The following is a 27,480-nucleotide window of genomic DNA, read 5'->3' on the forward strand; positions in this document are numbered from 1 at the left end:
TAAAAAACTACTTGAAATAAAAAACAACTTTAGCAAAGTTGCAGGCTGTAAAATAAACCCACATAAATCATCAGCATTTCTATATATTACTAACAAAGCCCAACCCCACGAGATAGAAAGAGAAATTCTATTTAAAGTTACTATGGACATTATAAAATATTTAGGAGTCTACCCATTGAAACAAACCCAGGAACTATATGAACACAATTATAAACACTTTTCGCACAAATAAAGTCAGGTCTAAATAATTGGAAAAACATCAGTTGCTCATGAGTAGGTTCAGCTAATATAATAAAAATGACAATTCTACCTAAGCTAATTTACTTATTCAGTACCATACCAGTCAAACTACCAAAAAATTATTTTATAGAGTTAGAAAAAATAATAATGAGATTCATTTGGAATGACAAAAGGTCTAGAATTTTAAGGGAACTAATGGAAAGAAATGCAGGGAAAGGTGGCCTAGACATTCCAGATCTTAAATTTTATTATAAAGCAGCAACCATCAAAACTAAAACTACTTGGTACTGGCTAAGAAATAGAGTGGTGGATCAGTGGAATAGGTTAAGTATGCAAGACACAGTAGTCAATGACTGTAGTAATCTATTAATTGATAAACCCAAAGACCTCAGCTTCTGGAATAAGAACTCACCCTTTGACAAAAACTGCTGGGTAACTGAAAAAGAGTATGGCAGAAACTAGTCATAGACCAACATCTCACACCATATACAAAAATAAAGTCAAAATGCGTTCATGATTTAGATATAAAGGCTGATACTGTAAGCAAACTGAGAGAGCAAGGAATAGTTTACCTATCAGATTTATGGAGAACAGAAGAATTTATGACCAAAGAGGAGATAGAGAACATTACAAAAAGCAAAATGGATCATTTTGATTACATTTAATTGAAAAGTTAGTTACTCAAGACTCAAAACTGACTTAAGCATAGTCACATCATCATTATTAAATCCGACAAAAGACTGAAGTTTCACCCTTGTTGAGACTCACACAAAGCAGAAGTGGAGAAATCATGTCTCAAAAGTAACTCTTCTTTTTTTTATTAATTTATTTTGATTTATCAACAATCACTTCCATACGCTTTTGAATTTTATTCCTGAGGGAATAATTTTGGGAGTTACAAGTTCTGTGTTGGAGTATACCTATAATTAAAGAGCATAAAGAAGTACTCAGTAAGAAAAATTATTAGAATTATATCTTGTGTTCAGGAGATAAAGATTTAGGTTGTGGAGGTGTGCCTTGGAAAACAGTGAGAGTGATTTTTTTTTCCAGTTGTCATTGGAACAGTAATTTCTTAGAAGTTTAAAGAAAATATTTAATTCATAATCCTACACAGTACTATGCAGTCAGTTATTTGGAAATGCTGATATTTTCACTAGTCTTTATGTTTAAGCTTTTGTGCTCTTTGAACTATCAGATTTATGGATCCTACAAGTTCCTCTTTGATACCTAAATCCTTACTTTGGTAAACCCTAAGGATTAAGGGATAGGTTTTGATGTGAGCAGATACATTTCCATGACCTGTCATAATTCACTATAGGTAGCTTTTGTTCCAGAGCTCCTCCCAAAAAAACCCTCTTCCAAACAGATCTATAAAATGTACTAGTGCAAATCCTGATGGAGAAATCGAGAAATGTCATAGTCATTTGTCTAGATCAGGTTGTTATAGGGAGTCAAACGAAGAGATGGGATGAGGCCAGCAGCACACTGCTCATGAAGCACTCTATTGCCGATGGAGAGGCTATGTAGTAGGGCACGAAGAAGTCTCAGAACACGTTGGGGCATTTTTAGACCCATACCAAGGTAACACAAAGGTGCTAATTGGAAGGTTTCACACCCACTGTACAGTTCTGAGTCAGTGATCCAAGACAGACTGGGAAGAGAACTTGCACTCTTGGGTAGGAAGACCCTTGGTGGTGTACCAAGAAAAGAGGAAGTTGAGAAGCAAGCAGTAGTGGTGAGGTTTATACACCAGGAGGAGAGTTGGGTCTTAGGTCCAGCTTTTAGCCCAACCTGCAGAGGATTAACCAGGGTAGGAATCCTACTCCAAAGGGGAGCCTATAATTTTATGGCCCTGAACCAACAGAGCTTTCTAGCTGACTAATGGAGCAGTGTCCATTAGCATGCTGTTGTTCAGACCTAAACCTAGGTCAGGAACTTGTAGAGTTCTGACAAGTGGGGCAGCAATCTAACTTTGCTTTGGATCAGGGTTTTTTAGGAGCACTGAAAATTTGTAGGTCCTTAAGATGCTGGAAAAACACAACACTTAATACTCCAAGAAAGCAGGACTAGCCCAGACCTTCCTTCCAAAAGTGGAACAAAGCCAGCCCTAGTATCAAGGTTGAAGTAAAGAAGCAGAAAGGATGAGCTAGCAAAAACAGATTTCCATCATGAAAAACTATTATGGTGTCAGAGAAGTTCAAGACACAAATTTAGAAGAAAATGACTCCAAAACATCTGCAAACAAAGTCTCAAAGAGAAACACAACTATTCCTGGAAGAGATGAAATGAGTTTTAAAAAAAAGCTTTTAAAAGTTATGAATGAAATGAGAGCATTTGGGGAAAAAATTGGAAAAGAAATGAGAGCCATGGAAGAAAGAATCAGAGAGGGAATTAATGTCTTTTTTAACAACAGAGGTATAAAACCTTGCCCAAGTAACAAACTCCCAAAACATTAGAATAGACCAAACAAAAGCAAATGAGACAACAAGAAATATTAAAATGAAGTCAAAATTCTAAGAAAAAAGAAAGTAAGCTATCTCCTCACAAAAACCAAAAACAAAAAAACCCAAAAAATCTATTAACCTGGAGAACAGAATAGAGAGAAAAAGTTTCAGAGTCTTTGAGATATAAAACTTCCCCTAAGAACTGCTTTCACTGCATCCCATAAGTTTTGGTATGTTGTCTCATTATTGTCATTCTCTTGAATGAAGTTATTGTTTCTATGATTTGTTGTTTGACCCAATCATTTTTTAGGATTAGATTATTTAGTTTCCAATTATTTTTAATCTATCTTTCCATAGTCCTTTATTACATACAATTTTTATGGCATCATGATCTGAAAAGGATGCATTTAATATTTCTACCTTTCTGCATTGGTTTGTGAGGTTTTTATGCCCTAGTATATGGTCAGTTTTTGTGTATGTACCATGTAACACCCAGAAAAAAGTATATTCCTTTCTATCCCCCTTCAATTTTCTAATATTCTATTCACCTCCTTAACTTCTTTCTTGTTTATTTTGTGGTTAGATTTATCTAGTTCAGAGAGGGGGAGGTTGAGGTCCCCCACTAGTATAGTTTTGCTATCTAGTTCTTCCTGTACCTCCCTGAACTTCTCTAACAATTTGGATGCTATACCATTTGGTGCATATATATTTAGTAATGATATTACTTCATTGTCTATGGTGCCTTTTAGCAGAATGTAGTTTCCTTCCTTATCTCTTTTGATAAGATCTATTTTTGCTTTTGCTTTGTCTGTGATCAGGATTGCTACCCCTGCTTTTTTTTACTTCAGCTGAAGCATAATATATTCTGTTCCAGCCTTTTACCTTTACCCTGTGTGTGTTGCTCTGTTTCAAATGTGTTTCCTGTAAACAATATATTGTAGGATTATGGTTTTTAATCCATTCTGCTATCTACTTCTGTTTTATGGGAGAGTTCATCCCATTGACATTCACAATTATGATTACTATCTGTGTCTTTCTCTCCATCCTGTTTCCCCCCTGTTTATGCTTTTCTATCTCCTTTCTCTCCCTCCTTACTAGGGCAAGTTATATTTCTATACCTAACTGATTATGTTATTCCCTTCTTGAGCCAAATCTGATGAGAGTAAGGTTCTTTCTTTTTAATTAATTATTTTGATTTATCAACAATCACTTCCATATGCTTTTGAGTTTAAAATTTTTCTTCCCCTTCCTCCCCATCACTTTCCCCAAGACAGCACACAATCTGATATAGACTATACATATACATTCCTATTAAACATATTTTCACATTAGTAATGTTGTAAGTAAGAATTAGAACCAATAGGAGGAACCACCAGAAAGAAGAAACAAAACTCAACAGAAGAAAAAAATAGCAAACAGTATACTTCAATCTGCATTCAAACTCCATAATTCTTTCTTTGGATGTGGATAGCATTTTCCATCATGAGACCTTTGGAGATGTCTTAGATCCTTATGTTGCTGGGAAAGGTTAAGTTTATCAATATTAGTCATCGTACAATGTGGCTGTTATTGTATATAGTGTTCTCTTGGTTCTGCTCACTTCACTCAGCATCAGACCATACAAGTCTTTCCAGGTTTTTCTGAAGTCAGCCTGTTCATCATTTCTTATAACACAATAGTATTCCATTACATTCATATTCCACAACTTGTTCAGCCATTCCCCAATTGATGGGCATCCTCTCAATTTCCAGTTCTTTGCCACCACAAAAGCCTTCTTAGAAGAGCTCAAGAAGGATTATAAAAGTCAAATGAGAGAGGTAGAAGAAAAAATGAGAGGTATGCAAGAGAGAGTCAATAGCCTGGAAAAAGAAGGACAAAAATTAACCGTAGAAAACAAGTCCTTAAAAAATATAATTGGTCAACTGGAAAAAAAAGTACACTGAAGAAAACAAGTCCCTAAAAAATACAGGACAAATGAGGAAGGAGGTACAAAATCTAATATAAGAAAGCAACTCCTTAAAAATTAGAATTGGGCAAATGGAAGCTAATAACTCTATGAGAGAGCAAGAATCAGTCAAACAGGAACCAAAAAATGAAAAAATAGATGAAAATGCAAAATACTTCAGTGGTAAAACAACTGACCAGGAAAATTGATCCAGGAGAGACAATTTAAAAATTATTGGTCTACCTGAAAATCATGATGAAAAAATGAGCCTGGACAATATCTTTCAGGAAGTCATCAAGGAAAACTTCCTTGAGGGTAAAATAGCCATAGAAAGAATCCACCTATCACCTCCTGAAAGAGATCCCAAATTGAAAACTCCAAGGAATATAGTAGCCAAATTCCAAAATTACCAGGTCAAAGAGATAATCCTGCAAGCAGCCAGAAAGAAACAATTTAAATATCACGGAACCACAGTCAGGATTACACAGGACCTTGCAGCTTCTACATTAAAAGACCGTAGGTCATGGAACATGATATTCTGTAGGGCAAAGGAGCTTGGATTACAACCAAGGATCAACTACTCAGCGAAAATGAGCATGATCTTTCAGGGGAGGAGATGGATATTCAATGAAAAAGGGGACTTCCAAACCTAAAGCTCTTTTTTTCATCGTGATTTTCAGGTAGACCAATAATTTTTAAATTGGCTTTCCTGGATCGATTTTCCTGATCAGTTGTTTTACCAATGAGGTATTTTACATTTTCATCTATTTTTTCATTCTTTTGTTTCTGTTGTTGCTGTCTCATTGAGTCATTAGCTTCCATTTGCCCAATTCTAATTTTTAACAAATTGTTTTCTTCTATTAAATTTTGTACCTCCTTCCCCATTTGTCCAGTTGTACTTTTTAGGGACTTGTTTTCTTCAGTTAATTTTTGTCCTTTTTTTCCAGGATATTGACTCTTTCTTGCATACCACTCATTTCTTTTCCCAATTTTTCTTTACATCTCTCATTTGACTTTTTAAATCCTTCTTGAGCTCTTCCAAGAAGGCTTTTTGGGTTTCAGATCAGTTCATATTCCCTTTTGAGGTTCAGATGTGGGTTTGTTGACAATGTTGTCCTCCTCAGAATTTCTACCTTGATATTCACTGTTCCCATAGTAAAAATCTATTGTATATTTCGTTTTGCTCAAGGTGTTTGCTTATTTCCTGGCCTTTAAAGAGATTGAGCTCTCCTGCTGGGGAGCAGGGGGCACTGAACTTCTTGTGTTGGGAGCCCAGGGACTGGTCACTGGCTTTATATGCTGGGGCCTCTGATGCTGGCAGTTGGAGGCTGTAGGGTTCTGGCAGCCTACCTGCTATTGGGCTGGAGTAAGCAGCACTGGAACTCTAGGGGTAGGATTGGGTAGTTTGGTCCCTGGAGGTTGCCTGCTTAACCAGGCCTTTCCTTCCTTTTGCTTTCTTCAGCTTCTTTTAGATGAGTGTTGTAGGATATTTATCTGCCTGGGACCCCTTGGAGCGCTGCTTCTCAGAGTTTTGCTGAGGCACTGGGAGACCTGGTCGTTGTAGAATGTGGAGGCACCTAGTGATTTTCTGAACTGGTTTCCACTGGTTACCCTGCCCTCACTGAGGCACTTGGGAGTCCTGGTGTTGGTGTTTGCCTGCTCCTCCACCTAGGTTTCAGGATCTCCTCCTGGTATGCGGAGGTGGGGCTTCCCACTAGCTTGCTGGGATGCCATCCATTCTGTACTGCTCCCCTTCCCCCAGGGCAAGAGGAGCCTTTCCCTTTAATCTCTCAAGCTATCTGGGCTCCTGGACTGCTGCACCCCATCTTTCTTCTGGTTCAGCTGTTCCAGGGTTTTTCCTGGGGTGATATTTTCTTGGCTTTCAGAGGTTAATAAAGGAGGGTAAGAGTGACTTACTTCTTACTCCGCCATCTTGGCTCCCAGAACAAGAGTCTTTGGACTATGTTAAAGTCATGATGGTAGGCTTTCAGTTGACCCAAAAATGAGCCTAGACATCATATTTCAAGAAATTTTTAAAAGAACACTCCCCAGATCTCTTAGATCTCTTAAGGCAAAGTAGAAAAAGAATTCATTGGTCAACTATTGGAAGAAATCCTAAAATGAAAACTTATAGTCAAACATCATAGCCAAAAAAAAAAAAAAGGCAGAGCTTCTAGGTCAAATGAAAAGATACTGCAAGTAACCACAACGAAAGAATTTAAGTACCTAGGCCTCATTGTCAGGTTCACACATGATTTAGCAGCCGCCATTATCAAGGAGCAGAAAGCTTGAACGTGGTATTCTTGGCTTATAACCAAGGGTAACTTGTCCAGTGTAATTGGATATAATGCTACAGGGAGAAAAATGGATTGTTAATGAAATAGAGGACTTTCAGATATTTCTGATGAAAGGACCAGGACCAGAACTGTGTAGAAACTTGGAAGCTGAAATAAAGGAATCAACAGAAATATAAAAAGGTAAAAATGAATGAATGAATAAAGGAATGGAGAATAAAATGCTTACTTCCAAATATGAGGAGATGATACCTTGTCATCATTAGAGTACATAGAGGGAGTCAGGGAGACAAGGCTTGAGAGTGGTTGGTTTTGTTAGATCTTGATAATTTTAAGAGAAGAATGTAAAGAGAAGAGGAATACACTGGGGAAGAGGGAGAAGGAGAAGAGAAAAAAAGGTAGGGGAAAATTATCTTACATTATTAGGGTTTGCGAGTAGATATCTATGCTAATGAGGAGAGGGAAGGAAAAGTAGATTACACTTCAATCTCATTCTTATCTGAATTGCTCAAAGGAGGGAAAACTATATATGTGAGCACACACGCACACACACAGAGTTGGGTACAGAAATATATTTCACTCAACAGAAAAATAGAAGGGGGAAAAAGAGGTGATGGGGACTTAGAGAGAGGGTAGATTAAGGGAGGGATTAGTCCTAAGCAAAACAATCTAAGGATGTACAAAAATATTTATAGCTCTTTTTAATGTGGCAAAGAATGGGAATCTGAAAGAGTTGCCCATAAATTGGAGAATGGTTGAACAAGTTACGGTATATAAGGACAATGTAATACTGTTGTTATAAGAAACGATGGAGATGATTTCAGAGAAACCTGGGAAGGCTTTTATGAACTGAGGCAGTGTGAACAGAATTAGAACAATTTGTACAATGACAACACATATGATAAAGACAACTTTGAAATAGTTAGGAACTCTTTATCAGGGCAATAACTACCACAATTCCAGAGGACTAATCATGAAATGTGCTGACCCACCTCATAATAGAGAAGTGAAGGACTCAAGGGTGCAGAATGAGACATTTTTTTCTACACAACTGATATGGAAATTTATTTTGCTTGTTATACATATTTATGACAGATTTTGTTTTTCCTTTGTTCTCAGTTTGAGTTGGTTGGGATGGGAGAGTGAGAAGGATTTTTGCTGATTAAAAAAGTTATATAATTAAAAAAAATTACTTTATATGCATAATACATTTCGGTGGTGATTTTTACCCATTATTCCTAGATAATGGAAATTTCTTTTATGTAGTACAAAAACTTTTCTTGATCAAGGCCACACAAAATTAGATCAGACCTCTAGATAATTTTCTTTAGAGAGAAAACTGCTCCAAATTCCTGTATTGTTTTTTCAAATGGCTATTTTTATAGGGCTTGCTACCTAAACTTGGGGGTGATGAAGTTGGAGTGGGAAACAGCTAGTTTTATTTTAGTACTTATTTTACAGGAAGCTCCATGCAGTTTAAATGTAAGATGACCGTTGCGAGGAATGTAGTATTTAAAAATTTCTTATTGGGACTTTTGGTTATTAAAAGTTGTAGAATGTAATTTTAATACAAATATTTTTATTTCTCATCTAGGCTTACAGTGGTACACCTCTGACAGAAGAAAAGGAGAAAATAGTATGGGTCAGATTTGAAAATGCAGATTTAAATGGTATGGTTTTATTCTTAAGAATGCTATTGAAATATTTGTTCAAGGTTGAGTTGATTTCATGAACTCCAATAAATATTCTTTCATAAAAAGTATGTTTTCAGTAACTCAAATTTTTTTTTTGGGTGAGGCAGTAGGGGTTAAGTGACTTGCCCAGGGTCACACAGCTAGTAAGTGTCAAGTGTCTGAGGCCAGTTTTGAACTCAGGTCCTCCCGACTCCAAAGCTGGAGCTCTATCCACTGCATCACCTAGCTGCTTCCATAAAAAGTATGTTGAAGTCAAATTTTGGTGAATGATTCCAAAATAGTCTTCAATGATGAAAATTTTACTTTTTTTCCTTAGATTTTAAAATTTGATACACTGAAACAACAGCAAAAGTTTTATGTCTTTATTCCAAATCACATAAAAGATGAGGACCTCCATTCTATATGAAGCTCTTCATGTGAAGTTTGGCAGCACTCATTGCCCACGAAGGCTGCATAGGGCAGTGGAATGAGTACTGGGCTTGAACTCAACAGAGACTTGCCTCATTTTGGTTATTGCTTCAGACTCTAGTTATTTGACCATAGGGACATCACTTAATATTTCTGGGCCTCAGCATTCTCATCTGTAAAGTGGGAATAAAAATACTCTCAGGGCTCTTGTGAAGATTAGATGAGATAACATAGGTAAAGCACTTTGCCAGATTTAAAGCTTGGTATAAATATGTCCCATGCTTATGATAGTAATTGAGTACTTGCTTCATTTGAGTTACTGAAAGCTGTAGTTGATTGTCTCAGTGACAACAGCTCTTATTTATTTAGTTTTTTACCATTTGATAAGCAGAGGCATCCTTAAAACAATCCCATGAGTGATTAGCGAAGTATTTATTGTTAGCCCTATTTTGTAGATAATAAAATAGAACTGGGGTTTGAGCCCAGATGTATCTCAGTCTAGGGTTTCATCACAGACTATTGGCCCTGTAGCCCATAATAATTGTATTTCTTATCCTCTCATTAAGTAGGCATAGGAAAGATTCCCTCCATCTCTGAATAGAATAAAGATTCCTCTATGCATTTGAAATAGGAAGATTCTTGAATAGTGTATATCTTCTATCTTCTGAGGTTTTTTTTCAGATTTTCCTTGTGTAATTGATAATTTCTTTTGAAAATGTTTATATCTTCCCTTCATGAAAGGCAGGCTGGCAAAATGAAAATAAAGGACTAGACTTAGAGAGACCTGGATTTGAATCTTAGCTCTGACACATAATATTTGTTTTACTTTAGGCAAAACACATTAATGTACCAGAACTGCAATTTCCACTTCTTAAAATGGGGGTAACAACACCTGCCCTCAATGCCTTAGAGTGGTGGGGAAAATACTTTTTAAACATTAAAGTATTATGTAAATGTCAGATTGATACTGCATTTTTTTCATTATGTTCCATTGCCAATATCTTTAGCCTCTTAATTATTATTAATAAGTTCAGCTCTTCCCTTCTGGATTTTCCTCATAATTTGCCCCTCTTCATTTATCTTCTTGTTTATGGTCTTTTATCCCTCTCTGTTTATGATTGTTTTTTGATCCTATGGATTTCAGTGTAAATGACTGAAATATGAAGTAGGAAAGCCCTTTGTACAGTGGGTTTTTAAGATTCTCTGACTTTCTCTGCCAAATTTCCACTGTATTAGCTAGGTAAATTTGTAGTTTTTTCCCCAAGATTCATTTAAGTTTTATTATAATAAACCACTCTAAACCATTATAATAACCATCAGTAAAAGCAGGTAATCCAATAAATATACAAAACAGGGAGTAAATTCTTATGTAAAGTCCTTAGTAATTAGGAAGGTCAAATCAAATGAATAAAAAGTAAAAAAAAAAAAAAAGACTTTTTTCATATGTCCCATTCCAAATTTGTCTCAAGTTTTGCTGCCTGTACCTTTCCTTTCAGTATATTTGTTAGAGTGTATACACTTCTGCTTCTGTTGATTTTGCCCTGTGTAGTTTCATTTAGGTCTTTCTATCTTCATATCTATGGCACCACAATATTCCATTTCATTAATATGCCATCATTTATTCATCCGTTCTCCAGTTGTTGCACATAGGGTTTTTTCCAGATATTTGCTGCCACATGTAGAACAGCTGTTCATATTTCTGTACATATAGATCTCTTTTCATTTTTGTGATTTTTTTGGATAATATCTGAACATTTAAAGTAAAAAAGTTTTGGCTGATTTCTCTTATCACATATTGTTCTAACTTTTTGCACCAATCTATAATCCCAGTGACATTGCTTTAGAGTTCCTATTTGCCCACTGCCCCAACCTATTGAATTTTATCATTGTTTGTATAGATTCCTTTTTGAAATACAATTCTAGTTCTGTAGGATACTAATTTTCTAAGTATGGGATGAGAACTACTGGTAGAGCTTGAGGGAGGGTCTTCCAAGTAAGCTGCAAACTGAGTTTATTTCATAAGAACATATTTTGGTAGTGGCAATACTACTGATGTATTCACTTACACTGCTTGGGGGCACAGGCCTTGCCCTGACCACAGCAGAGAGAGTTTCCCTTTTGGTGAATCATATGGTTCCGATCCTGACTCTGATAGTAACACCTGGAGCCCCTAGTCATAGTCTTGGTCTGTGCTTGTAGGTTTGAGAGGAAAAGGAATTCACTATTGCTGAAGCATGAGGTTCAGATCTTTAACCCTTGCTTTCAAATAAATTCTGAATTACAGCTCCATGTTCATCAGGGTATTGGTGTGGCTGCAAGTGTCCTAATCCCAGTCTTGGTCAGCAATTTATGGATCTAGTAGGATGAACCTCTAGTTCTCTCAAACGAGCACTTGCTTTAAAGTCTGGAATCACAGCACTATGCTTTTTAGGATGGTAGTGCAGCTCCCTGGCTGAATGATCTTTATTTGGAACAGTGGTTCATGAGTTAAGGTTAGGGGGAGTAGGGGTCCCTACCACTAGAGCCTATGCTTCAGTGACTTGACTCTTGCCCACCCCAGGTTGGATTGGAGGTAGTAGCAAAGCTGCCTCTCCATCTCTGATAGTGGAGATGCAGTTGTCATGGCAGTTAGTCATAGTACTTATGTAGTCAGTGGCTCATGGACTAAAGGAAGGTACCAATGGCACCTTCTTGACCTGTTGTTCATCTGGCTGGTTCATTTGGATTCAGGTATGAAGGGGTGACTCCATGAGTCACTGCAGGAGTCTTTATTGGTGGCTCATTGACACTCACTGGCAGCGGTAGTTGGTGGGTAGACAGCAGTGGTTCCAGAAGCAGTCAGTGTAACAACAGTGAAACCTAAATGTAGATAAAGGAGAGGAAGAAGGGCAGAGCCCCAAGGAGCTCTGTTAAGGGGTTTACGTTATCACTGAGGAAGAGGAAGGGAAATCCCTGGGTCTCCGCTGAGTGGGAGACAATTAAGCAGTCCAAGGACTATCAGGGATTGCTCTGCTGCCTGGAAGTTTCAATGTGATTCATATAGGATTTTTCTGGGCTGTTCTTCCCTTTGGCCTTTTGTGTGAGAGTGGAGCATTCCTCCTCACCTTCAAGCAAGGAGGGAGGCCTTTCTCTTTGTCCTTGAGGTGACGATGGGGTGTTTCCCCTAAATATGTGAGCCACTCTAGGCCTTATCTCCAGATGCAGGGTGCTGAAGATCCAGCCACTGTCCCAGCTTCGTAGCCACCTTGGCAGTGCTGGCTTTATGCCTGGGGTGATAGCATATCAGAGTACACTGTCAGAGGAGGCCAAGGCATGGTTTTTTGTTTTTTTTTTTTTAGTAGGAAAGCTAGTAAATTTCCACTGAAGATTAAAATTGTATCACAAGCTAAAGTTATGTTAGGTCCCAAATAATGAGAAAGCATTCAAAAGAGACACTAGAAAATTACTTTGTTTACAGAGCATCACAGGATCATACAGAAACATATTTTCACTACAATATGCCACATGTGTTTGTTTTAAAAGCAAGAGTTTTAATTTTCTAGTTTTTCAGTTGGAAATAATATTTTAAAAGTATTAAAATTAGTGTTTTGAAAAATGTAGTGATGATGAAAGATCCTTTCCTCCTTCCTCTGTTTATGACTTGGCCTAGTTCATCCCTAAGCCTGATGGTCCTTTCAGACTTAATTCAGATCCCAACTCTTTCATGACCACCATATCCACAATGATCTTTCTCTGTTCTTTGAACTCTAGTAGCATTTGTTTTTTTGTCATTGATTTAATCTTACATTATTACTTTTTCATTTCACTTAACATTTAACTAATGTTTATCATGTTCCTACTATGTTATAGATACTATGGGAGAATGAATGAGATATAGTTTTTGCTCTCAAGGAACTTATGATGTAATAGGGGTAATAAGTCATATTTGCTTAATGAGAGTAATGCAATGTAGAATGATAAGTGCAATAAGAAAGGTACAGAAGTGTTGCCGAACTTTGGAGGAAGGAAAGATCACTTTTAGTGAGGGAATCTTGGAAGGTTTTATGAATGAAATGGAATTTGTGTGTACTTTGTCTTCCCTAGGAGATTGATATCTCCTCTTAGACAGGGAGCATGTTACCTGTTTCTTATATTATTTACTGCATATTTTGTCTAGTAGGTGATGCAAAAACATTGATTCCCATAAGCTCATATATTCTTCTTGTCTATATGTCCAGTTTTCCAGAAGGATATCAAGATTCATATACATGCACTGATTTTTATATACACATATTTTAATTCCTTTTATTGCCACTATTTGCTAAAAAAAATTCCATAAAATCCACAGATTGTGGAAATTAGAAACTAAAAAAATTTTGAACTTTTAAAAGATTTTTAAACATACTTATTTTGATCAGAGAGTTATATATATATACACATACATATATATATACATATATATATATATATACACACACATATATATATATTTGGTTACTGTTACCTGCACTTGGTTTTGCTCCCTGTTTTTGTGCTGTGTTTGCTTTTTCAGGTCTCATTTAAATTGACAGCTATCAATGTATGAAAATTTTATATTTCTCATTATACTATCTCTGCTCTAGAAGATAATCAGATTTAAAATTTTAGCTTCCTGGTACTGTTTGTTTTCAGAATTTTTATCTTCCAGTTATGTTCTTAATTGGGTTTTCTTTCCTTTAATTTTCCTCCTTAATATTTTAATTCCAATATAGATACAACAAGGAATATGGAATTTCATGAAATACATGGCACTGGAAATGAACCGCCTTTGCTTGTAATGATTGGGTACAGTGACGGAATGCAGATCTGGAGTATACCTGTGAGTATATGAAATTTGTTTCGTCCTAAAACTTTCCAGCTAGTTGATTTCTGTAGCATATCTAAACCTGTCCCTGCTGTTTTGAAGATTCATACTCTTTGGAGTGTGCATATTAGTGTACTAGGTACACTGATTGGGTTGGATATAAAGGAAGCTGGTGGAGTTTGTTTAATTTAGAACTTATAACAAAGATGTTATGTTAGCATTGTACCATCATAGATTTGTTTAAGATGAGTCGTATCAGGGATAAGTGACATGATATTTTTCTATGTGTATATATACATATACATGTTAATGAAGGCAATATAGTTGCTTCATTTACTGCATATTTTATCTAGTAGGTAATGCAAAAACATTGATTCCCATAAGTTTGAAAAAGTCATTTTCCTGAATATCAGTTTTGAGGTAACCTCTGTCAGCTTTATTATTTCATAGTTATAGAGCACCCATGATATGGTTTATGCTGAAAAGTAGGACTTTAAGATCGGCAGGGTATTTTATGTGTTATCACCTTTTTGGCTTTTCTTTTGTTTTATTGAGTTATAACTGGGCCCAATGGGCTTTAGGGAAGGTTAGTCATTTATGAGTATAGCTGTTAGGGGTAGGGAACCTGTGGCCTTGAGGCCACATGTGGCTCTCTATGTCCTCAACTGTGGCACTTTGACTGAATCCAAACTTCACAAAACACATCCCCTTAATAAAAGGATTTGTTCTGTTAAACTTGGACTCAGCCTCTAGATCCTCGGGTGCAGCCTTTTGACTGAGTCCATGTGAGAAGTGGCCTTGAGGCTGCAGGTTCTCCACCCCTGGATAGTATAAAGATTTGCTGTGTGGGTGGGCAGGAAACAAGTTGAGGAGAGGGATACTCTGTACTGCCAGTGAAGATAGGAGACATGGCAAGAACTGGTCTCATCTTAAGTTCATTATAATGCTTAGAGCAGTGTAAATTTAAATCTGGTTCCCTAAGCCAAAATTTCATAAAGAGCACCTAGACTTTTTATTAATTGTCAAATAGTCATAAAGCTCAGAGGAACTGTCTCTGTTTTGGACGCCTTTTGCAAGTCAGGGTCTGTGTGGGGAGTATATGTAGATATAATTGCCATTTAGATTATTTTAGGCTGGGACTTTGGCAGGCCTTTTGTACTCTATCGCCTTAGAAGCTGATGTAAGTTAATTAGGAAATTTTTCAGCACAAAATTTTACCTCAAGAATATATTACATATCGATGTGATTTCCTTCTGTTTTCCTTCTGTAATTTTTGTTTCAGAGCATAGGACTGGCTCATGAGCAGCCTAGATTTTCCTTTATGCTTTTAAAAAACTTCTTATTCAGAGTTTTAATTTAACTTGAATTTATGGATGAGAAAACATTTATTAATGCTTTACTGTATATAAAACATTATGCTAAGGACTGGATACAAATAGAAAAACAGACAGTACCTTCTCAGGGAGCTCACATTCTTATAGGAGAAGACTTAATATAAGAAGTTTCAGCTGTATGTTAGATGGAAAGAACCCATAACTCTTAAGGAGCTGGGGCCAAGCAAATGGTATTGTATTTTCTTTAATGTTGTTTTCACTGACAAAATCATATCAGCTTTCTGATATTAAATTATTTGACAGTATTAAAAACTTTGGTGGCCAGACCTTTCTTTTCTAGGATCTTCAGTAGCTGTGGTTTCTGAGGAGGAGGGAGGTTTAGCACCTGTAGAAGTAGTTGCTATGTTGCTTCTCCATAGGTGTTGCTTTCCTGGATGACAGCTTCAGAGATACTGGGATGGTGATCTGGGCAGTGCTGTCATTCTAGGGCTCATTAGCCCACCAGTGTTAATTAGTTGATATTGCTGATAGTGAGGATGGTGGACCCTTTGTTCACAGGGATTGCTTCCCTCAGAGACAGCTCTGCAGGGCTGGTGATGTGCTAGGTAGACTCTTGGGTTTAGGGTCCTAGCTCTGTTAGGTATGAGGGGAAGATAAATAAATGTGACAAGTAGCCTTTGATTAACTCTTGTTTTCATTTCAAACAGGCATATTCTAGACAATATAGGTAAGGCTGGAGTTTCTTTAGATTTCCAAAATGGTCTCATTATATATAGATGAAAGAATCTTTATTTTTATATTACTGACTTAGACAATTTTTATGTTTTTGCATATACCTTTCTCGTCATGTTGCTGCAGTTTGGATGTTTGGTCAGTCAACAGACAAATGTTTATTATGTGCCAGGTACTGTGGTAAAGGTTATGGGGTACAAAGAGAGACAAAAACATTCATTATAGCCCAAGATTCATGCTTTAGGACTCAGGGGTGGGGAACCTGTGACCTCAAAGCCATATGTAGCCCCTTTGGTCCTCACCTGCGGCCCTTTGACTGAATCTAAACTCTGTCAGTTAAGGGGCTGCATGAGAGGACCAACAGGGCCACATGTGGCATCGAGACTGAAGGTTCCCCACACTTGCTTTAGGTGGTGTTCAGGACACATAGGGGAAAGAATACTGATTTGGAGGTTAGGAGACCTGGGTTCTTGTCTTGACCCTGACACTTATTTGCATTCTTGAATGTAATGATCTTATCTTTATGATTCATTTTCCTCTTTATTCATTTTCCTCATGTGTAAGTAAAATGGAGATAATGCCTGCCTTAGCTGCTTTACTTCCTAGAAGGGTTTGTTGATCCTGTGGTACTGGTGATGACTTAAAAAAGTGTGGAGAGGTCTATAAATCCGTGGTGGAATCCTCATTATTCGTCATTAACCAGTGAAGTTGTGTAAATTGACAAATGAGAAAGGTTGACTCTTCTACCATGAGGAAGCCATGGGTTGTGATTCTGATCTGACCCAGTAACAGGTTTCTTGAACACTGGATCTGTTTGTTGTTCTTTGAGTACACACACTGCTCTTTGGTGCCTTGTGGGATTGGGTCTCAGAGGTCACATGGGAGCTTTTGTTTTCCCAGAAGGCCATGTGACCCATTTGATTGGGGTGTTGGCTGGATTGAGCACATTCCACCTGTCCTCCTTCTCGTTTCTGGTTGTAATTATAATTGCTGTTTGTAATTCATTAAAATTCATTTTGGGTAGACTCACATTATCTTCAGGGATATGTCTTTTTCTAGATTCCTAGATTTAGTTTTGAGGGACCTGAGGAAGGAACTTTTTCATGAATTTTCTTTACTTTCAATTTCTGTCATAGCCTTATGTTATTGACAGTACTGTTGTGAGATTTAATGAGGTAGTCTACAGGTGAGAAACACTGCTGTATAGTAGATAAAAAGGTCACTTTGGAATTAGGAAGTCAACAAGTATTTAATAAGTGCTTACTTTGTGTAAGATACTGTGCTAAGTGCTAGGGATACAAAGGAAGACCTTGGCTCCTTTGCCAAAATCCTATGACACGTCCTGGTTGTGGGACCCTGGGCAAGAAACTTAAGTTCTCAATGCCACAGGAGACTTTCTAAAACTAGAAATTGCAGGAAAGGTCTGCGTTTGCTTTGGAAGAGGAAGGTACTTCACCAGGAGCTCCCCATGCTAATGAAATTAGAAGTGTGACTTTAAAAAGGAAGTGTGTGGGAAATAAGGCTTAATGAGACTAAATAAGACTTACTGGGGGGCCCCACTTGGTTAAATGCAGTTTGTCCAGCATGTTATGTCCCTGATTAAAGAATGTTTCAGTAAGGAAAGAACATGATTTACTGTGATCAGCCTTAAAAATTGTGAAGTCCTCTCCCCATTCCTCAATATCTCTTAATTTTTCACTTATGGTTCTATTATTCCTGAAATTATCTGGAACCCTTCTTGAATCTGCTTTCAACATGAAGCTTCTACAAGTCGAAAAAGATACATTACATATAATATCTCTATATAGATATATGCATATGAATGTTTTTGATCACTTAGTACTTTGTAAACATTGAACTAGGTAGGTCCAGCAGGTACTGGGGGTTTTAGAAAGGAAATCCAGGAATTGTGTAGGATGAGAACAGAAGCAAATCTGTTCTGTGGGTTTTTGCTTTTTGTTCTGCATGGCAGAAACAGATGTAGTGAGGGTAAGCAAAGTAAGATATCAGCCTCACGGAAATTCTCTCCATAGGCTGTTCCTTTGATATGTAGCATGAGATGTGATTCCTGTAGATTATTATGATATTGGCATTTTAAATTTAGGACAAGCCTGATCCTTCTAGATTTTTCTGTATTCTAACAGCAATTTTTCCTGCTTGACAAGTTATTTATGGGCTCTCCCTCTCTGGAGATTTTGTTTAAAAATTTTTTTATACATATATCCAGGTAACAACAAGATCCCCATATTGCCTCTTGAATTTGGAGATCAGTTTGCAACAACAACAAAAAAAATCTTATTTCTTTATATATTTTGTTTGTGACTGTATTCATCTTCCCAAAGGAGGCTTAGATATTGATAGCATTTGAGAGCTTTCTTGAATGTACAATAGGAATATTCAGGGAAGGTTGTTAATTTGGGAAATCTGTATAGATGGACTATTCTAAGAGGAACTGAAAACCTTGTTGTATGTTTCTTGTGGTTTTTATGGTTAATTTTTCTCCTTCTTGCAGTGAACTTGTTCTTTTGGGTCTGGAGGCAGAATTAGGAGCCATGAGTTAAAATTGTACAAATGCAGATTTTGGCTCATTATGAGGAAAAACCTCCTAAAAACTAATGTCCAAAAGTAGGCTTTTTGGGGAGATAGTGAATTCCCTATCATTGGATCAATCAATCAACAAGCATTTGTTAAGTGCTTACTATATACCAGCCACTGTGGTGGTAGTGGGGACAAAAAGATAAAAATAAAAGAACCCCATGTGGAGAATAGATGTCTTCTTTGTTAGGGATGTTATAATGATCTTCATATTTACAATTTACAAAGTACATCTCAGTTAACAGTCTCAGAACCCTGATGAAGTTTATATGTGGCTATTCTTATCCCCATTTTACAGGGAGGAAATTGAGGATCCATGACATTAAATCACTTGTTTCAAGTCACTCTGCTAATAATGGAAATGGCCTTTCCCCAGTGACCTGCAGCTGCCTACTGTTGCAGAAGATTCCTGCATAAGTATGGTTTGGGCTGAACCACAATCCATAATCCATGAACCAGTAATATCTGAGCCTCCTTCTAACTTAGATTCTAGGATAGTTCCAGAATTAATTACCTGGTTTCAAGATTGTTCAGGCATTTTACCACTTTTTTTTTAACGATTGATTTCTTTGTGTGGCCATTTATACTTTTCATTAGCACCTTGTCTACAGGTAAAAAAAAGATGAAATACAGGAGTCTGTCTTTGGAAGCAGCCTGGGGATAGGCATATTTAGGAAGATGTTAAAGTTCTTGATTAAAATAAGGTTTAAGAGTTTGCTGTTCATCCGTCTTTGTGTGCTATCTTTAACGTTTACTACTGTAAGTATTCAAATGTTGTCATTTTTTGCTTGGTTTACAATTTGATTAGCTTGCTTTTCAGGGCTGATTGTGATGTGGATATATACAGGGAAAAGAATAGCACCCTAAAAGCAGTCATTGATGGGTCATCTGATCCTTAAATTCATAGAGGACTTGTGATTTCAGAGGTTTTGTGAACTTTTTCTACCAACTCAGATCACTATGTATCTAAAATGTCATAGAGAATTTTCTGAGGCCCAGAGAAGTGTTACTGGCCATGGTTACATTGATGATTGATCATCATTTAACCTTTTTAAGTTGTTCAAATTTGTTTAAATTTCTGTATTTATTTTGTGTCTTGTTTCTTTTTTTTTTAAATTTTCTTTTCTTTTCTTTTTTTTTTTTTTTTTTTGGCGAGGCAATTGGAGTTAAGTGTCTTGCCCAGGGTCCCACAGCTAGTAAGTGCCAAGTGTCTGAGGCCACATTTGAACTCAGGTCCTCCTGACTCTAAGGCTGGAGTTCTATCCACTGCGCCACCTAGCTGCCCCCTTTAATTTCTTTTTAAAAAATTTTTTACTGGGGCCTTTTTTTCCCCCAGGATCTCTACTCCTCTCTGACCCAGAGAGCCATCCTATGTATCAAGTAACATTTTTAAATACTTCAATTTTTAGCCATTTCCTAATTGATGGCTATTTATTTTGTTTCTAGTTCTTTGATGTTACAAAAAGTGATGCAATAAATATTTTGTCCCCACGGACTTTCTTTTTCTTATTGTTTCTTTGGGATATAAGCCAGGTAATGAAATCCCTGGGCCTAATGTTGTGGACATTTTAGTCACTTTATTTGCATGACTCCAGAAAAAATCTAGAAAATAAGGAGAGATATGGGACAGTAGATGCTGTGACCCTTTGAGGCTTCTTCATTACCTCTGTCCACATTTCACCAATACACCCGGGAAACTTTATCAGGGGTGGCGCACATGTCCCACTTGTGATCTTTCGGAGTCCCTGGCATGTCTTCCTTGTCTTGACAGTTAAAGTAGTCCCTGTAGAAACAAGAGCAATTCTTGCCCCACCAATTATTAACCACAGTGTCATAACTAGACTGTCTGTCATTGTACATCCATGCTAGGAACTCAGTGGAGTTCCAGTAAATGTCTGATGCTTCCCATCTCCATCATTCCAAATCAATTCAGGCTTGTTGTACCTGTTCACATGATCATACAGCTCTGGCATGATCTTGGCACCTACAAAATTCTGGGTTGTGAAGCTGTTTTTCTGGTCAAGCATAGAATGAAATCACTCTGAATGAGTTGTACAATTCATAGCAATTATTCTTTTCTCAGAGGATCATTCCCAGGTCGTCAGCCGGGTCCATTCTTCCATCCTAAAAATTCCATCAGAGGCAGCAGCAGAAGCTGAATTGTAGACGTTACCAACCCCATGCTGCAGTACTCTTCTGCTCCTTGTTATAGGTTGAGGTCTGTCAGTGTTATTTCCCCCTTTACCCTGACCTCTTCTCATTATTTTCCTTGATATTCTCTCTATCTCTCCCTCTCCCCATATATATATATATTCACAAATGAATGTGGTTATTATTTTCTTAAGATATGTTAAGTATCCCTTTTGATAATCTATTTTTATCAAATGGCATTTGCAATATCGAATGATATTATGAAATAGCATTAAGACTATAAATCAATTTTTGTAGTAGACTTATTTCATATTCTCCCCTTCTCACACTCAGTTTTCTAGCCAAACTGAGCTGTTAGCTGTTTTCTAATTTCAACATTCCATCTTTCATCTCTGGGCTTTCTCACAGGCTATTCTCTATTCATAGAATGCTCTTCCTCTTTACCTCTGCCTCTTAGAATCCTTATTTTCTTCCCTCAAGAGATGTTTTCTCTGTGGACCTTTTCCTGATCACCCAATTGTTAGTATTCTCTCCCTTCTAACATTAACTTGTATGTGCTTGTATATGTGAATTCTGTATCTTTCCCCACAAGAAAATAAACCCTTTGAGGGCTAGGGCTGTTTTTAAATTTTTTTTTAATTTTAATTTTTGTCTGTATCCCCAGCATCTAGCAGAATGTCTTGTACCTAGTAGATACATTATAATTATTTGTTAAGTTGAGCTTTGAGGTGAATAAAGTCTGTAGGAACAGAAGGTAGGAAGGGGACAAATGGGTTGTCAGATAGGAAGAATCATGGAGCCTTGGTGGCTAATTAGATGTATGGAAAGAAAGAGGATTGACTTAAAAAAATTTGTTGCACTTTTTTGAGCCTTGTTTCCTGAGAGTATTGGATTCATTAGTAGGTACTGAGTAATCATTACTGTTGGGAAAGAGAGTTTGTTTTTAACCCTGTTGAGTTTAAGGGGCAGCTTTAATAACCATTACCAGTTGAGTGAACTATCAGTGTAATCCTCCAGAGACAGTCATATACTTTACTTGTTAGCCATATACCATCATTGGAGAAATCTTGGTTTTAAGAAAGTTGAGTTTTTATTTCAGGGAAAAGTTTGGGGTCATTAAAAGCATTTTCCTGATTCCCAAATACAATCATGCCTGTTATTTTATACTGCTCTGTTTATTGTGTATTCTTATTGCCTGTCCAAGGCATATGTACTAATGGAAAGTTTCTGTGGGCTTTCCAAGGGTATTTAAGAATTAGACTCAGTGGAGTTTTTGGCATTGTTGTGATATTCAAAAGGCACTATGGAAAAATCAAGTAAAATATTTGATGCCTGAGTATTTGATATTGCATATAATAGTTATTTATTGCATAATAGAAAAGTTTCACATTTTTAAGCTGTTCCTTAAGATTAAAGGACCCAATACAAAGGAGTTTAATTCTGGGAATTCAAGTAAAAATTATTACTGTAATAACAAATTTAATTATATTTATCATTAATATTGATTAAAATAAAATATTTTTTGCTTTCCCAATTTATTGAATAAAGATTAATGTGTGAAAAGTTATTGTCTTGATGCTTTGTTGAATGTAGTATAGAGAATTGACGCTAGGTGTCACTAACTCATTGAGTTAAGCAATTACACAGAGCCTTTTGGCTCTAGAAATATACATAAAAAGCTTTTTGAGTTTGTTTTATAAGACAAGGTTATATTTAAGGGAAATATTAATTTTTCTTTAAATGAAAACTATTCTACCTAAGGTATTTTCTAAATATTCTACATAAAATTAGCATTTAGTTCTAGTCTTTGTAGTATACCTAGGAATCCATTTATGAATCAGGTGAAATAAGTCATTCGATTGGATTAATATCCAGAGAAAACTGGTACAAAGACTTCTGGGTAAGTTTGCTCCTTAGGCACTGGAGGAAGCTGGGAAATGGTACCTTATTTTGCATGCAACATCTATTATAAAGAGTACTAGTGTATTTTTAAAGCTGTATACAGGCTTTAGTTAGTGGGGGAGCAGCCTCATTGATTTGCCTTGTGTAGATCCCTAGTAATTACGCCACTTTTTATCCTGCCTAGTTAAGAATGAGGTTGTATTTTGGGAAATGGGGGTCTGATGATCTTAGGTTTAGAGCTGAAAGTATCCTTAAAGATCAGTTAGTTCAACCCCCTCATTTTACGGATGAGGAAACTCAGACTCAGAGAAAGGAAGGAATTTTTCCATAGTCATTTGAAAAAAAAGTATCATTGCTGGTTTTCACACCTATGTCCTCTAATTACAGAAATACCATGCATTCAGTTGTACTATTCTGTCTCCTTTTATCTTATTTGAGATTTTCTTCTACTTAGAGCAGTTTTTTTAGTTTAAAATTGAGAAAATATTTTAGACACAAGATGACATACAAGGCGGTGGAGGATAGTTTTAAAGCCTTAATTTTGCATTTGCTTTATGCTAAATTGAGGGGAAAAAAGGGGAAAATTTACTATGAGACAAATGATCTACCTCCTACTCCAAGTCAGATTTAGAGCTATGTACAAGGACTAAATGTTGAAGTTGAATTCCAGTGTTATTCAGATGGTCATTATTTAATGTTATCTGAATTGTGGCCTGGAGCCCATTAGTTGCTAGACAAAGATTTTTGCTCACCCACATCTTCCTCACCTCACCTTTAATTTGGCTTTCTACCTTTTGTCCCCTGATCAGGACATTTTTGGTTTTGAAGTTCTGGGTCGTTGAAAGTACATAGGTGAAAAAGAACAGTGAAAAAGAAAAGAAACCATGACATTGAGAAAGTTAGTAAAAAATTTAAACTTCCAAATGGCCTGAAACTGCTATCTCTTTAACGAGATAAGGTATAGGACTGGCGTGGACTATATGGACAAGATTGGATTCATACTCCATTCCTTACTTTCTCTTCACCCCTCCATTTCCAATTTGTGATCAAGGCCTGTTGATATTATCTTTGTAACACCTCTTGTATATGCCTTCTTCATTCCTCTGGCACTGCCACCAGCCTGATTCAGGCTTTTATAGCCTCATGCCTGATGGTCATCTCTCTGTGGCCATCTTGGAGATGAGTCTTTTCTTTAACCAGGCCAGTCCTTATACAGTAAACTTGTATGAGTCTGTTTCTGCCTCTCATTTGAAGCCTTTACATCATGGTCTATGACCTTTCCGAGCTTATCCTTTGCTGGAATAGTTGTAGCAAACCAAGAATCACTACACATTATGATGAGACCTTAGGGTTTAGTATGTTTGTGATACAAGAGAGAATCCAGACCAGTGATGTAGATACAGCATTGAGCAAGTGAGGTTTGCTATCGGTAATGTACTGAAATCAGTGGAGTCTATGGTTAGTAGTAACATTATATGTAAATATGGATGTAGATCTGCATTTGTAGAAGAAAAGCATTAATATTTTAATTTTTTTTAACTTAATAACTCAGCAAAACCTGCAAATGAATGTATAGAATGAGGTAAAATCTTAGCAAACAAACAAAAAAAAGTACTTATCAACATAGAAGTAAATGAATCAAGAGCAGAGAAAATATTTTTGTTTCCATTCTACATTTGTCTGAAGTTACTCTACCTCTCACTTTGTTAATAAAATAAAAATTTTTAATTTTTTTTAATGTGACAGTTAATACTAGACTACAGATAAAGCAAGATGGGGTATAGATTATGGGGTACAGACCATGAAGATTTGGGATTGAGTTTCCATTCCAGCTATTTTACTCTGTGACTAGGCAAATCCCTTAACTTTGTTGAATTTCCTCATCTATCGAGTGAGGATAGTAATATTAATACTACCTACTTCACAAGCTTATTATATGTAAAGCACTCTAAACCTTAGACCATTATATAATTATATTTTATATAAATATAAAATTATATATTATATAAATGTTATTATATTATATGATTATTATTTGTTAATAAATTGCTTAGTAAACTAAATTCTTAGTAAACTCTAAAGTGTTATGTAAACAGGATATCATAATTAATATTCTCTAATGGTAGCTAAATGGGAATTCACTGATTGGTTCAATATCTCTTTTGATTGGTAAGTCAGTAGTATCCACTTTTTGTTGATGAGAAAACTGAAGTAGTTTCGTAGTATGATATACTGGAAAAGAGCTCGGGGTTTGTAATCAGAGTACCTGAGTTCAAGTCTTGGTCCTGCCACTTAATATCTATGGGATTTTAGAGAAGTCTCCAAAGTAATCTGAGCCTTGATTTTTTTATGTGTAAATTGAAGGTGTTGGATTAGTTGATGCTCTGAGATGCCTTTTGGCTCTAAATCCACCAGAATAAGGCCATGAGATTTACTGGTTTCCCAAAGGTTGTATTAGAAAGCTAAAACTCAGGTGTTCCTTTCTCCTAAATTGTGCTCATTTTAAGACTCTCACATTTAATTTTGGACATAGAAAGGGAAAAAACATTTTAAAGAATTCGTGATTTTCTTGACCTTTCCTACCTCCTTTTTTTTTTTTTTTTTTTTTTTTTTGGGCTAGGCAATGGGGTTAAGTGACTTGCTCAGGGTTACACAGCTAGTAAGTGTTATGTATCTGAGGTCACATTTGAACTCAGGTCCTCCTGAATCCAGGGCCGGTGTTCTATCCAGTGCACCACCTAGCTGCCTCCCTACCTTCTAATCATAGTGTTAGTTCCCCAGTTTTCCTGTGGGTTTCCTCATAGTAAAGATAAAGAGCCTATATTTCTATATTTACACTGTAGAGGCAGTATATTTCACTTTTGATAAAAAGATGACTTGTATGCATTCTGGCAACTCTTTCAATAAATGGATTTATTTCCTTGTCAGTAAAATTCAGTTAGTCAAGGTTACTTTGAGTACCTTGAGGGCCATTCTTACTGTCCATTCCATTAGACTGTGAGCTCATTGACAGAAGGGACTGTCTTTTACCACTCTTTGTATCCCTAGCACTTAGCACAGTGCACAGGCACTTGGTAGGCACTTCATAAATCCTTGTTGGCTGACTTTCTCAATGAGAGAAGAATGATATAGTCTTTGAACTACGGCCCTTTTGTAGTATCTTTTGTATCTATCTTTGTTATTTAAGTCTTAACCTAGCCTGACCCTTTAGTGAATTCTGATCAATTGTCTCTTTTTTTTTAAAGTAGTAATCATTTTAAATCTGCTTGCTATATCACCCCAAAAGTTATAAAGAAGAAGTACAAACAAACACAGGAGGTGGCTATCTCCTCCTTTGACATCCCTCAATGTGGGAATTGTATGCAAAAATTTCTAATTAGAACCTTTATTTTTTTTATTTATTGGCCAGGTGATGGGGTTAAGTGACTTGCCCAGGGTCACACAGCTAATCTACTGTGCCACCTAGCTGCCCCTAAATAAAACCTTTAATAAGCTACTTATCCCTAAATTTTTGTTGTTTAGTCGTTTTACATTTGTGTCCGACTCTTTATGACACCTTTTAGGATTTTGTTGGCAAAGATATTGGAGTGGTTTGCAATTTCCTTCTCCAGCTCATTTGATAGATGAGGAAATTGAGGCAAACAGGGTTAAGTGACTTGCCCGGGGTCACACAGATAGTAAGTGTCTGAGGCCAGATTTGGACTTAGGAAGAGGAATCTTCCCAGCTCTAGGCCTGGCACTCTATCCGCTGTGACACCTCGCTGCCATCCCTAAATATGAGAGTTCAGAAGTGTTTATTAATAGAGTGTGTACTGATTTTATAACTCATCCACAGATACATTCAGCTTTTTCCCCTCGAAATCCCTAAAACTCTTGCAAAGTGCGTTTGTTCTACTGGTGTCCAAACATCTTCCCATTTCTTCTTCCCATATGCACTTCTTTTTAACCACTTAATATTTTTAATAGTTTGCAAAAATAATTTGTATAGTGACTATTTTACTAAATTAAATAAAATAAAAAAGTGGGAATAAGGTTTTGGGGAGACACAAATAAACTTTGACTCCAAATTTAATGGGGAAAAAGAAGCTAGGTCACTTTGGGCTGGTGATGTAAGGACAGCTCAAGATTTGATGGATTCTCTACCAAGTTAACACTGAAGTTTCTATTTTGATACGGTAATACGGAGGTCACTTCTTTTTCAACTTCACCCATCTGAAACAAGAACCAGAAGTAAGAAAAAAGACTTCTGAGAAGCCATGATAGTTGGTATACTGAAATTCATTTCCTTGACTCATAGGTCAGCCCCTCAGGCCTTGCTCACTCTTATTTTAGACTCATTTTATAAGCTTGGTTATTTAGTGTTCTAGTCTAGAATTCTGGTGCTGGAACCAGGGCAGGACTCTTTCCCTTAATGATACCACCTGTCCACCCAGGCACTCAGTCAAGCATTTATTAAGTGCTTACAATGTTTGAGTCACTATGCTGAACTCTGAGGAATACAAAGAAGAGCGACAACAGTCGTTGTCTTCTAGTGGGGAAGGCATTGTGTGAATATCAGTCTATCGGTCTGTCTATAAACAGACACACACACACAAACACACAATGTATATAGAGTAGATGGAAGGGAAAATGGGAGAGGAAGGCCACTCACAGCTGGGGAATGAGCCAGGAAAGGCCTCTGTTAGAAGGTAGGTTTTGAGCTGAGTCCTTTTTTTTCTTTTTGACTAGGCAATGGGGTTAAGTGACTTGCCCAGGGTCATACAGCTAGTAAGTGTCAAGTGTCTGAGGCCGGATTTGAACTCAGGTCCTCCTGAGTCCAGGGCCGGTGCTGTATCCACTGAGACACCTAGTTGCCCCTTGAGCGGAGTCTTGAAGGAAGCCAGGGGAACTAAGAGGGGTAAGGTGAGGAGGCAGAATAT

General features: G+C 36.8%; 1 protein-coding gene across 9 annotated transcripts in view; it reads left to right on the plus strand.

Annotated features, from left to right (window-relative positions):
* BCAS3 (BCAS3, microtubule associated cell migration factor) overlaps positions 1 to 27,480 on the plus strand; it is a 781,854-nt gene that overhangs the window by 12,618 nt on the left and 741,756 nt on the right. For all 9 annotated transcript variants that reach the window (XM_027870394.1, XM_027870395.1, XM_027870393.1 and 6 more), the window contains exons 4-5: positions 8,518 to 8,593; positions 13,756 to 13,862. In XM_027870394.1, the coding sequence (XP_027726195.1) occupies positions 8,518 to 8,593; positions 13,756 to 13,862 (183 nt within the window). The remainder of the gene's footprint in view (positions 1 to 8,517; positions 8,594 to 13,755; positions 13,863 to 27,480) is intronic.

The sequence above is a fragment of the Vombatus ursinus genome, unplaced genomic scaffold (assembly GCF_900497805.2).
Source record: "Vombatus ursinus unplaced genomic scaffold, bare-nosed wombat genome assembly UNPS02014797.1, whole genome shotgun sequence".
NCBI lineage: Eukaryota > Metazoa > Chordata > Mammalia > Diprotodontia > Vombatidae > Vombatus > Vombatus ursinus.